Genomic DNA, 11,598 nt, shown 5'->3' with positions numbered 1-11,598 from the left:
CGGGGCCGTACGCGGGGGGGGAGCTGGAGCCTCCCCGTATGCCGGCTGCCCCCGTGTCCTGTCGAGTGTGTGTGTTCACCCCCCCCCCCAAAAAAAAAAAACAAACCCAAACACCTGTTTGGGAAAGCGCCGTGATCGCGAACAAGAGCGTGTGGCGGTAGAAGTTCAGGCAGGGGCTGCCGGCGTTCGGGCACGGCTCGGCAGGAAGCAAAGTTTCTCAGCGGTGCTGGAAGGGGCTGTTCGGGCACGGAGCCTTTTCTTTTTTGCATTTGACTGGTTTGGTCTTTTGTTCTCCGGGAAAGTCGCTGCTCCTCCCGTGGGGCTTTTGAGCAGAGGGCTGGCAGGTGAGCTGCACTCCAGCTCAGGTAGCAGTGCCTGTAGCTTTTAGGCAGACCAGTACATCAAGGTACTCTCTAGGTCTCTTATCTTGGGACGGCGAAGCCATCTCTTATGTGGGAACTGCGGCTTGGCTGGCTGGGGTGTTGTTGGGGGCGGTCACGCCGAGCTGGAGCCCAGTGAGGGCTGTTTCTAGAGCGCTGGAGCATGTAACTTATGCTGACACCCAAAGGGGTTAAAAAGAAATACCATCCTTTCACAATATCCCTTCCCTCATCCCGAGTCTAGTAGTCTTCTGGAACACCTCCATCCCTCTCCCTCCCTGATTAATAAAATAATAATTGCCACCTTGGTCACCTTCTCTTTCCCAAAGGAATGAGCAGGCAGTTTCACATAAACCGGGGATCATTGGGAGTATCCCCGACTTAGACTGCCACCAGCCCTTGCCGTGTGTCACCCAGCGAGGCCGGACACCCCGAGCCCATTTTCATTGCCAGCCCCCATCAGTCACGCCTGCTCCCTGGCCCCGAACACCCGGGGGCCCTGCAGCTGGCAGAGGCGCAACCGAGTCCCTTGAGGAGAGCGGTGCACCCCCTTCCCACCGACTGGGTGTAGGGCCGGGGGTGGTCAGGGCTGGGCTGAGCACAGAGTCGGGGGCGGTTTGAGTAGCAATTATGTATAAGCTCAGCTTCAAGCCTCTTATCTCCGACTGGGGGTGGGGGGTGCAGATGCCAGCAGTGCTGAGGAATCTCCAGCCACCCCCTGGGTGGGTTGCGAAAGGTTGCCTCGGGGGCTCTGTGGCTGCAGCCCATTGTGCTGTAAATGAGACCTGCCTGCAGAATCAGATGCGGAGCCTGGCTTCCACAGACTCCCAAAAACCTGCCCCGGGACCTTCAGACCTGGCCCATTCATGGCTGAGCGCTGAAAACCAGCTGCTCCCCTCACCTTTGTCCTGCGAACAATAAGGGCTTTTCTCTTCGAGGGCTACGGGGGAGGGAGGTGTGAGGTGCCAGGGACCTAATAGCAGAGGCTGATATTAGTGGGCTTTTATGCCTTACATAGCCCCTGGTCCTGCAAGGCGCCCTTGTCTGACAAGTCCCAGGAAGCCCAAGAAATCGCAAGGGATGCCTCCTTAGGAAAGTCAGTGAGGGTTGCCTGAAGGACTCCTTGCTTAAGTTGCACCTTTCTCTCTTGAAAGCAGATCATGTCTATGGACATACCCCTTATCTGCTGTTTTCCCTGCCTGCTCTCCCTTCAAGGTCTTACAGCCACGTAGGCTTGGGCAGGAACCAACTGTGGTTTTGGGTGGAGGTGTGAAAAAAAACCCATTTATACCCCATTCAACAGCCGCACCCTGAGACAGGTGCAACTGCGCAGTAAGAGCTCCCCCCCTGCATTCATGTATGTCGCGGTGAAGGTGGCACAGCTATGTGGGTAGAAACTTCTGCCTGGCCACGCTTTCCTGCCAGAGCTTCACCTGCCCTGAATGCTCTGAGCCCCACGTCAGAGCATCGTGCTCTGATGGGAGAGGTTCAGATCTGTAATTACTTCGTCTGCGTAGAAAGGAGTGAGTGAGCCTCCTCGCACCTGCAGTAGTCCCATGGTTGTGGGAATGCTTTGCCAGGGAGCTTTTGTGGATCTGGTAGCTACTGCCATTCATCTAGATTCTGTCAGTGTTTGGCTGCTTGGCCTGATGCTGCGTGTTGGAGATGGGGATTGGCACACACTGATAAGCACCGTTAGCAACTGAGGGGCCTCCGGCTTGCCGTGTGGCCGCGCTGCTGGAGCGCACCCATGCTGGCACTTCTCCCGCAGCTGCCTTCAGCTGAGGGCTTATGTCAGGGCTCCTATTCAGGCAACAGAAAGGCTGCGTTTTGCTGGCTTACGTGAAAAGCAGTGCGTGGCCACATGCAGACATAGAGGCAACAAAAGCCACCCTTGCAACAAGGCTTTGTTGCGCAGCCTCAGCATTGTTCTTGTAGCCCTCCAGCATCGTCCATGGAGCTTAGCTGAGCTTTGTGCTCCTCCGGGGTCTTAGGGGGATGGTCTCAGATGCAGGAGAAGGGCTCTTGCTGACTGTCTCTGGAAGCTTTCAGCCCCACCTAACCAGACTCTGCTGTTCAGAGTAGAGGTTGTTCTGGGTCCTGTCTGGGCTGTTTTGGCTGAAGATACACATCACCCTGTTTGGTTTTGCTGGGAGAGGTTCTGTGCTTGAGACAAGCTGAGACTCATCTACCACTTCATCACCAAACCTGGTACATCCACAATGAGCCTTTGTGCCCTAGCCCAGAAAATAAACAAGGGTTTGGATGCCCTCTGGGTCAAACAGCATCACTGAAACGTGAAATCTTCCCTCTTCTATCTTTACCACCCTGGCTGAGCCTGTTCCAGGAGCTAGGGAAGAGTGGGGGGAAGGAAGGGTTTGTGGAGCTCAGGTTATTGCTGTTCTGTTGATGGTGGGGGAATTGGGAGGGTGGTCCAGGGAGGGACATAGCTATAACATGAGGGAAAAATGTGTCTTAATAGCTTGTCATCTCTCCATCTTTAGATCTGGAGTAAGCAGGTAGAACCTGCTGGTATCTGTGCTTTCATGTGGGTTAAGGGTTAATTTGCTCCATGTTTCTCAATCCCTGTTCCTTCCTCGTGAAAGATCGTGATCTAGTGATAAAAGTCTCACTTGTGCTGTGCTTTGAGAAGGTAGAGGGTTACTTGGAATGCCACCGAGGCTGTTCCTGCACGGTGTTGTGTCTGCAAGAGGGGATGGGAGTCTGTTGCAATACACTGGCTTTATTGCTCTACAAGCAGATTCTAAGCAGCTTTAGTAGTTAGTATTACTATGTGTTACTAAATCTCTTGGTAAGGGAATTTCCAGGCTTCGTGGGAAAACAGGCTGCCCAGGTCTCCTCTACCCAGGAATCTGGAAATGGTGGTACTTGTCTTGCCGGCAAGCTTTCTCTGGTGTTTGAGTGACTGCAGGAGGGCATTGAACCTTACTTGCTTTGGGGGTAGGCAGGGTACAAGGCCACTGTCACCTACTGAATTTGTCCCTTTCAGAGTGGACATGCAGTGAGGACTTGCCAGCCTTCCCATTCTGGCAAGAAACATGACCCTGCCTGAGTCTGTGTCCTGGGCAGATTCCTCTGACAGTTTTCTAGACTTGTGAGGAGGTGCTCTGAAGGAGTCCGGACAGGAATATCTGATGGTGATGGGTGGACAGGGTCTTTGCAGGGGCTGGTAAGGGGGTTGAAAGCCTCTAAGCCATTGGCAGGATTTTAGGTCCAGCCAGAATGACTGCAAAGTGTGAAATGATTGCTGGCTACTTCTGAAGCACACTTGGATCTTCATTCCCTTGCCAGCTGTATTAAAGTAACTTTCACACGCTGGCAGGGCAGAGCAGCAGAACTCAGATTCTCCTTCCAGGAGATGCAGCTTTCATGAAACCCCAGTGGGAAGGCTTTGAAGGCTGCTGACTTCTCTTGGAGCTGGACAGTACGATGTGCTTCCTACACTACACTACGAGGGTGCTTGTAACTCTTGGGGGAACTTGACTTGCAGAGATAAGAGGGAGCTGCACAGCATCTATTTCACCTGCATTCTGTCATCACTTGGTTGCGCAGAGGCCCATGGGAAGGGAAGGAGAAGTCCATATTTTACATACAAACAAGACAGTCAGTGAGCATCCCTATCAGAAAATAATTGCACACGGAGTCATTACAGCGATTTTGCATTACACAGGCATTACAAAAATCCCATGGCAATTTACCACCAGATTTTTTTATAATGTAGATGACAAATAGAATAAATAAGGAAATGTGATGACAGGAAAATAACCTCAAATCTATGCTGGTGAAGTCCTCTTTATAACTAAGCAGTTTGTCGACAATTACTTCTGTGTCAGGTAATGGTAATTGTGGTAAGGGGAAAGTCTTACATAGCCTTCAGAGAAATTGCATCGTGTAGTTTGTGTTCAAATTCACAGTAACAGTAAGTCAAAACTGTTAGCAAGTTTTAAAATAATGGGTTTCATCATGTGGAAGGGATATGAACTGCTGTGTCACTTTTTTGGTGGATTTACACAGTATTTTATGGCCTGCAAAATTCACATTTGTTAACCATCCTCAGTAGTTTTAAGCCTCTGTTCTTCAGTACTTGCTGCTTTCTCGCTGTAGGCTTTTCAGGCCAGGTTTCTCATTACTAACCAGCAATAAAAAGGCTTGGCTTCCGAGTCAATAGTGATTTATATTGATGAAATACTGTTGCCATCTGACAGCTGCTGCTTGGTGCCAGGGCGGTTTGTCTTTCCTTGTACATGAGTGTTTTTTCCCCATGGGCTCCTGAGACTGCCTGGGCTCTCCAACAGCCATGGGAGGAGACAAGTGTTGTGCTACCTGTTCTTCTTGGTGAGAGTTGGCAGCAGCAGCAAGGAGTGTGGGGGAAATCCTGTTTCTCTCTAATATGATAGAAGTTGTAAAGTTAAATTGCTGTGGAGTACTTTTTACTTGTCTGTAGCCAGTCCTGTTTAGCAGGCTGACAATATTGTATCATTTGGAATTTTTTACAGCGCCTGGAAAGGCCCATGTGAACGACAGAACAAATATTAAACTAGTGTTCTCAGCCTCTGGATGTACAGTTTCCATTGACAACATGGTTGTTAATGTGTACATAATAACTAATAGCTTGTATGATGATTAACTGCAACGTACAGCACACATTGCAGAAGTGGTAGGAAGACAAGTCCCGTGTCTCAGCACATGCTGTGAGCACAGGGCAGCTGGGAAGGGTGGTTGGCTAATACGGTCATGTCACATTAAAACTTCTTGGGATAAAGGGACAGTCTGTTCTGCAAATGCTCCAACCTACTGCAAGCTTTCTAAATGCTTCTGTCCTATTACACCACGGACCCATGCATAAAGGAGGGGTGAGGACACCAGGAGATGTTCCTCCAGGATCTGCTGCTGAAAGCAGGTGGCAATGGGAGATGCTCACAGTGCTGCTTTTCGTTCAGCTGCTTCTGCAAAGCAGTCGTGGCATGCATCCAGCTAATACTTGCTCATTTTGAGATTTTTAGCAGGTTTTGTAGGTAGTTCTTCTGAGGTCATAGAAACATTTTTCAAGCATCTTCCTGTATTTGTTCCTGTGTTTGTTAGTACTGTGTTTGAAGGTGAGAGGTCTCTTCCCACCCTTATAACGAGTTTTCTAGTTGTTGATTATACTTCCCATTTTCAGCTTCTTGAAAGGACTCTTTCAAAACCCCCTCCTCTAAGGTAATTTCTTCTGCAGCAAGACTAAGCCCAATTTACTGTAGACTTGACAAAACAAATTTGGTACCTCTGCAGAAAATATACTTTGCATGGGAAAGGACGAACTAGTGTTCAGCCACTGGCCTCTCCAGAGCTACTGATGGTAATGCACAATTCACCCTGAAATGTATGGCAGCTGAATTGGTTGCCTGGGTGTCAACCTGTCAGTTGAAGTCTTTCTGAAAACAAGCATAAATTTTGTAAACTAGAAATTATTTTTAGAGTCTAATCTCTGATAATGGGGATAAATCCATTAAAAATGGGTTGGATTATTGCTGCTGTGATTTATGCTAAAGTGATAAATGGCTTTGTAAATGGGTTTCTGCAATCAATGCAGCAGATGGGTTTTGGTTAACACCTGGTGAGTGCTGAGGTGAGTCACTTTTCCCCTTTGAAGGAGGTGAGAGGTGACAGTCAGCCAAGCTGGTGGGATTTTTTCCCAAGAAAGCCAAGACTGTTCTTATGAAGGTGTGTCCCTTCCTATTGCTCTGATTATTGCCTTTTTCTATTGTTTTTAACTGGTTTCACAATCTATTTACAGAATAATAAGGTGGTGTGTGGAGGCAGATCCAGATCTATATTTAAAGTAGAACTAGAACCTGGTAGACTGGTGTGGGTCACAAGAATTTTCCTGCACAAGCAGTGCCATGGGGCAAAGTGTAGTAAAGAAGCTGCAGAGGACAGGTGTGTGGCTGTGCTGTCCCCCCGACCAGTATCAGATTTGGACTCCTGTCTGTGTTTCAGGTTGGGCCAAAGAGCCTGTTGTTGTGGCACAGTCCCTGATGGGTTTGCCATACCAGTGCTGACTGATGGGTTTGCAGGTGCTCTCTTGTAGGCTTAAATCTTGCAGCTGCTCTTGTCCAAGCTTCAGGTGCTTTGTAGAGCTCTAGCAGAATGCAGTCAGTGTGCTCTGAGGGGTGAGCCTCAGACTTGGGAACAGATTCTGGTGGTATTTGCTGTGTTACTGCTACACCTTCTGTATGAAGGGACACTTTCGCCTTGGTTACGACTCCTGGGAGCTTGTTCCTTTGATTAACCAGCCCCGTCTGTTGCAGGATATTAACAGGACTGTATATTAAAATCAATGCTGTTCAAACAAACCTGATTTGCTAGGCAATAAAGCTTAGGCTCGTTTCACTGCTATTCAGATGTTTTGTCACCTGATATTTTTTCATAATTACTTAATTTATATAATTTTCTTTCTCCTTTCATATCAAGAAAAATCTGAATCAGTAGTTCATGTATGTAAGGTTAGTGTGCTTATACCTTCAGATGAATCAAAATAAAACCAAATCTCAGATAAAGTACATTGAGTCTGTCTGCTCTGAAGGCTAATACAGCCCTTGCCTATGGGAGGCATTACCCTATGCTCTAATTCTTCAAAAGGACAAGAGGCTCTTAAAACATTTGAATATTTTTGAGTCTAATCTAAATATTTTAGGTTGGGGGGGAAAAAAAAAATCCTATTTTTCACTTGGCTGGGAAAATCCCGTTTCTGTTGCAGTTGTATTTTGTGAACCCTCTGGGACTCTGAGAATTTAGCACAAAAAAAAGCGCCTAAATTTTCACTGAGGTATTTGTATAAAAGAAGACAGGTTTTGGATGTGTTGAGCAATAAAGGGGCCTTGCTGTCTGCTGTGGGATTACTCGTGTGTATGGCACTATTCATATTAAAACGTGTGCCTAAATGCTTTGTCAAGGTAGAGCCTAAATCTGAATACTTCTTTTGATAAACAGATATGTCCTTCCAATTGGGATTCAAATGATCAAGGAACAAAAGATGTCTGGGGGCAATTCCCAGGTCATTTCCTGCAAAAGGCTGCATGCCCTTGTTTGCCATGCATTTGAGAAGAGGCTGAGCATCCTCTGATCCTGATGCATGACAGTCTCTGGGAGCTTAAAGCTAAAAAAGAAATCTCTTGCTTGGTTGTATCCTGTGTGACAGGGAGCAGAGTGCCTTGACACATGATTACTGAGCCCAGTAATTTGAATTTCTATTTGTATCTTGAGCTTTTTGTGGTAACTGGAATCCTAATGTCTTTCAGGCAGTCTGCAGGCCACTCGGGCTTTGATGGTGGCTGCAATACTACTGGGCCTTGTTGGTGTATTTGTTGCTGTGACTGGCATGAAATGCATGAAGTGCATGGAAGATGACCAGGTGAAGAAGATGCGGATGGCTGTCTTTGGTGGGGTGATCTTCATCATTGCAGGTTGGTAACACACAAATACGTTTAGTGCTAAATGTACCATTTTTCTAAACAGTATTTACCCTGTATAGGATATGACAGGACAGGGGAGGGCTTGCTGTCATTGCTTCGAGAGCGTTTTGGGCTGGAAGTGGCCCAGTGGACTTGGGCACAGTAGCTGCTGGCTGTTTGAGGCACTTGGGTCCCTTGGCACTAGCACTCTACTTTCTGTAGGGACTGCATGCCTTCTACCTCTATGAGCAGAGTTGTTTGACCTGTATGCCCTGCTTCAGTGAAGGGCTGTCAGCAGTCCTGCTTTTGGTGCAGTATAACTGTGTGACCTCAAATCCTTAATTTTTTTTCCTAGCCAGCACTAAGTTAACAGCTCAAAACTTACAGGGTAGCAGCAGCTCAGCATCACTTTAGTTGCTGGTTCTGCTACACACTTGTTTTTGCAGTGATTTTGTTTATTGTTGTTTTTCTTAAATTCACTGTGTTCCCTTCATATGCAGGTTTGGCAGCACTGGTGGCCACATCGTGGTATGGCAACAGAGTGGCTCGGGCCTTTTACGACCCTTTCACCCCTGTCAACACCAGGTACTGACCCATTTGATAAGACACTATAGTATAGCATGGCAAATGCTCCCAGGACTTAGTTTTGAGTAGCAGTGGCTTAAAACGAAGAAGGAAATTTCCTGAGTTAGCTGGGTTGGCTTCAAACTGTGCAGAAAGAGCATTAGAACTGGATCTCATTATCCATGTGGCTTGTAAGTCCTAGCTTTGTTTTAAGGCAGCGTCATTGCCAGAGACCTAACTGCTCTGACTCTGGTGTTCTTCACTAAGTGCTTAAGGCCTGGTTTGCACACCCTTGGCCCTGCTGCCGTGGTGTGAGATGTGCTGGCAGAGTGATTAACCCAGTGTACAAAGCACTGGGCTTTGAGTCTCAGGCTGCTCCAAACTGCTGCCTTGCAGGAAGCCCGTCCATCTCAATTTCAGTTCCCTTCTGCTTTGTGTGAGCATGCTAACACTGTAATCCAGAGGCATTACTTGTAGTATTCACTTTCTTCCTCCTTTCTCCCCCAGGTTTGAGTTTGGATCAGCTCTCTTCATAGGCTGGGCAGCTGCTTCTCTGGCCATACTGGGGGGAGCCTTCCTCTGCTGCTCCTGTCCACGGAGAGAAACTTCATATCCACCCACCCGAGGCTATCCAAAAAATGCCCCCTCCACAGGGAAGGATTATGTATAATGAAACAAAGGAGAGGAGCCACCAGCACTGGTAGTGAAAGCATTTTGGAGAGGACACTACAATGCCACTGTCCTGAACAGAGTTCAGACTCTAGGTTCTGCCTTCCTCTTCTCCCAAAAATGTGTATAATTTTGTAATCCTCTTTGCTACTGGACATAACTTCCTTTCTCTCCCAACCCGTGGAGGAAGGCTAACCTAGGTTCATAGGTATTGCCACTGGAAAGATGAAACCTCCAAACTTGGGTTAAGTTTAGTATTTGGGAGTAAAAGGGAAAAATGATACTGTTTTTTTAGATGGATGTTGGTGCTTTTTTTAGTTTGTTTTTTTAAAGAAAAATAGGTGGTAACAATTCAGTCCCATATCCCATTAAGTTAGAGCCCAGTGTGGTGTGTGTAGAAATTAAAGGAACATATATACAAAGTGATGAAACCAATAGCTTAAGGGGAAACATAATTTTAGGGAAAAGACTTTACATATAGGAATGTTTGAGGAGATCTAAAATGCTCTTGTACTGTCTTACTGGCGTCATCTTCAGCACCCTTGTTTCTGTGCAGATTGGCATGACAAAGGGTCAGACACAATTCAATTGCTGTGACTTAACAAATCGAAACCTCTAACTGTCCATGCATATGCTGTTGGCCAACAGAAAATGCAGCGTAAGGTGGCTTGGCTTAACTGTGTCATCACTCTTTTGACAAGATCTTGTATGTTGATCATGTCTGAGCAAAAGGCTGCAAAATTGTGACTAGAGGTTAGCAGACTCCCGAAGCAGCTCCAGGTTTCCCTGGTGCTGGGGAAAAGCTGAGAAGAAATGATTGCCTTCTGTTTTCACTGGGTGTCTCTGGTAGGGTGCTGCTGTTCCTTAGACACTGAGTGCTGCCAGTGATGGTCTGTGTTCCCACCCTAATACCTAACTGAGCTTGAAGTTTTATCCCCTTGTGTGTGTTACAGGCCACCTTTTTAAAAAAAACAAAAAAAACCCAAAAAACACCACTCTCCTCTTTCCTTGAGTCTCTCATTTGGGCTTTAGTTACTGATCTCACTTTGCCTTATGCAGCTAAATGTGTTAGACCAAACTGAATGCACTGCTGCTCCCTGATGTTTCCCCAAGAATACCTCACACGCTGCCATTTGATCCTGTCTCTTCTCTTGTAAACACTTTCAGTGACGATATGAAGGCAAATTCCAAGGAAACTGATACAAAGGTTATGTATGGCATTTTCTTTCAATCCAAGCTTGCCAAAGAGGAAGAAACTAGCATTTTTAAGATAAAGCCATCCTTGCATATTAAGTCATATCTAAAAAGAATAAAATGCAGCTCAAAGGTTCCCACCCTTTCTGAAACACCCAGTCAGTCACTTGGTGTTTTGACTAACACTGGCTGGAGTTAAGTCTCATAATTCCTAGAAGTATGGTACCAGTTCTCCAAAGCTCAGCCTTGCTTTTTCTACAGAAGGAATCTCCTCGCTTCTGACAAGGCTTTATAATTGTGTATGTGTTCAGAGGCGTCAGATCTGTTGATTTCCTTCTGTAGACAGGGAGAGCCTCTGGGGCTGGGCTTATGTACAACGATGGTTGGTGGTCTGTATAAGCCTTGTACCTCTGTTTGACCTGACTCTGCAACATAAATCAAAGTTACTAAAAGAAACCAACCAGAGCATTTGCTTCAGGCTTGAGTTGATGTTGGCCTGTGCTTGGAGCTGGGTCATGTGGCTTCCCCTTCTCCCTGGGGAATTGCCTGTGCACAGCAGCTGCCTCATGAGACCTCATCTTAGGAGGTGGCAGCTCAGGTCACATTAAAGAGCTGCTGAAGTTTGTGCTTTTGTATTTGCATTAACCCTGAGCCAGGGAGCAGATGCTTGTATTGGGAACTTGTATAAAGTGTTTAAACAATTTCAATAAATGGACTTTTTTAAGGAAAATCAGACTGCATTATCTCATTTCTTTGTTTTAAGCAGAACTTTGTGCATGGAAGAAAAGAGGGGCACTTGGGCTTTTGGATGTTGCTTGCTGGTATGGAGCTTGTTTAGCTGTGTGTATCTCTAGCTGACATAGGTGGGGACAGATCTTTTGCAGTGAGTCAGACAGTTGTGGCCTCTGGCAGAAACTCACCCAGTAATCTGCTACGATTGCAGCCCTGGAACCAGAAGGTCTGCTCCTCAGCAAGGCAGGCTGCACCCTGGGTGGGGCAGGATGGGGCAGCGGGAAGGCAGATGGCTCCCTGGCAGGGGAGTGGGAGCTGCCGGAATGGGGAAGGGATGGGGTGTGGAGCCAAGGTGGTCCTGGGAGAGATGCTCTGTTTCAGCAGTGCTTTGTCTCTGTAGCTTAGGTAGGGTGTGTGCAGGCTGTGGCTGTCTGCATGAGATGCTCTGCCTCCAGAGCAGGAAGAGACCTGCTGATCTATGTTTCTCTTCAACTCTTGTGTGTGTTTTCTTGATGCTTCTGGGTTAACAGGATTATGAAGAGATGGACCCTGGGAGGATCCATCTCACTAAAGCCCCTTTGGGAGGAGGGTATTGTGCTTCTCCC

At 47.1% G+C, this 11,598-nt stretch overlaps 1 protein-coding gene across 1 annotated transcript; it reads left to right on the top strand.

Annotated features, from left to right (window-relative positions):
* The first annotated feature begins 6,283 nt into the window (after window positions 1–6,283).
* Window positions 6,284–10,991, top strand: CLDN1 (claudin 1). The gene is made up of 4 exons (XM_026854986.1): window positions 6,284–6,320; window positions 7,682–7,846; window positions 8,335–8,419; window positions 8,906–10,991. Exons 1-4 carry the CDS (start codon window positions 6,284–6,286, stop codon window positions 9,066–9,068), a joined length of 450 nt encoding a protein of 149 aa, XP_026710787.1. The 3' UTR covers window positions 9,069–10,991.
* Window positions 10,992–11,598: the final 607 nt, after the last annotated feature.

This window comes from Athene cunicularia (genome assembly GCF_003259725.1).
Source record: "Athene cunicularia isolate RWA chromosome 9 unlocalized genomic scaffold, athCun1 chr9_part1, whole genome shotgun sequence".
Taxonomy (NCBI): Eukaryota; Metazoa; Chordata; class Aves; order Strigiformes; family Strigidae; genus Athene; species Athene cunicularia.
This window is presented reverse-complemented; position numbering and strand designations above follow the sequence as displayed.

Bases quoted from the DNA above. Each gene is read 5' to 3' on its own strand.
- CLDN1 (XM_026854986.1), top strand. From the start codon at position 6,284: ATGGGGCAAAGTGTAGTAAAGAAGCTGCAGAGGACAG. The intron at 7,847-8,334 runs GTTGGTAACACA...CTTCATATGCAG, and splicing joins GGTGATCTTCATCATTGCAG to GTTTGGCAGCACTGGTGGCC. The intron at 8,420-8,905 runs GTACTGACCCAT...TTTCTCCCCCAG, and splicing joins TTCACCCCTGTCAACACCAG to GTTTGAGTTTGGATCAGCTC.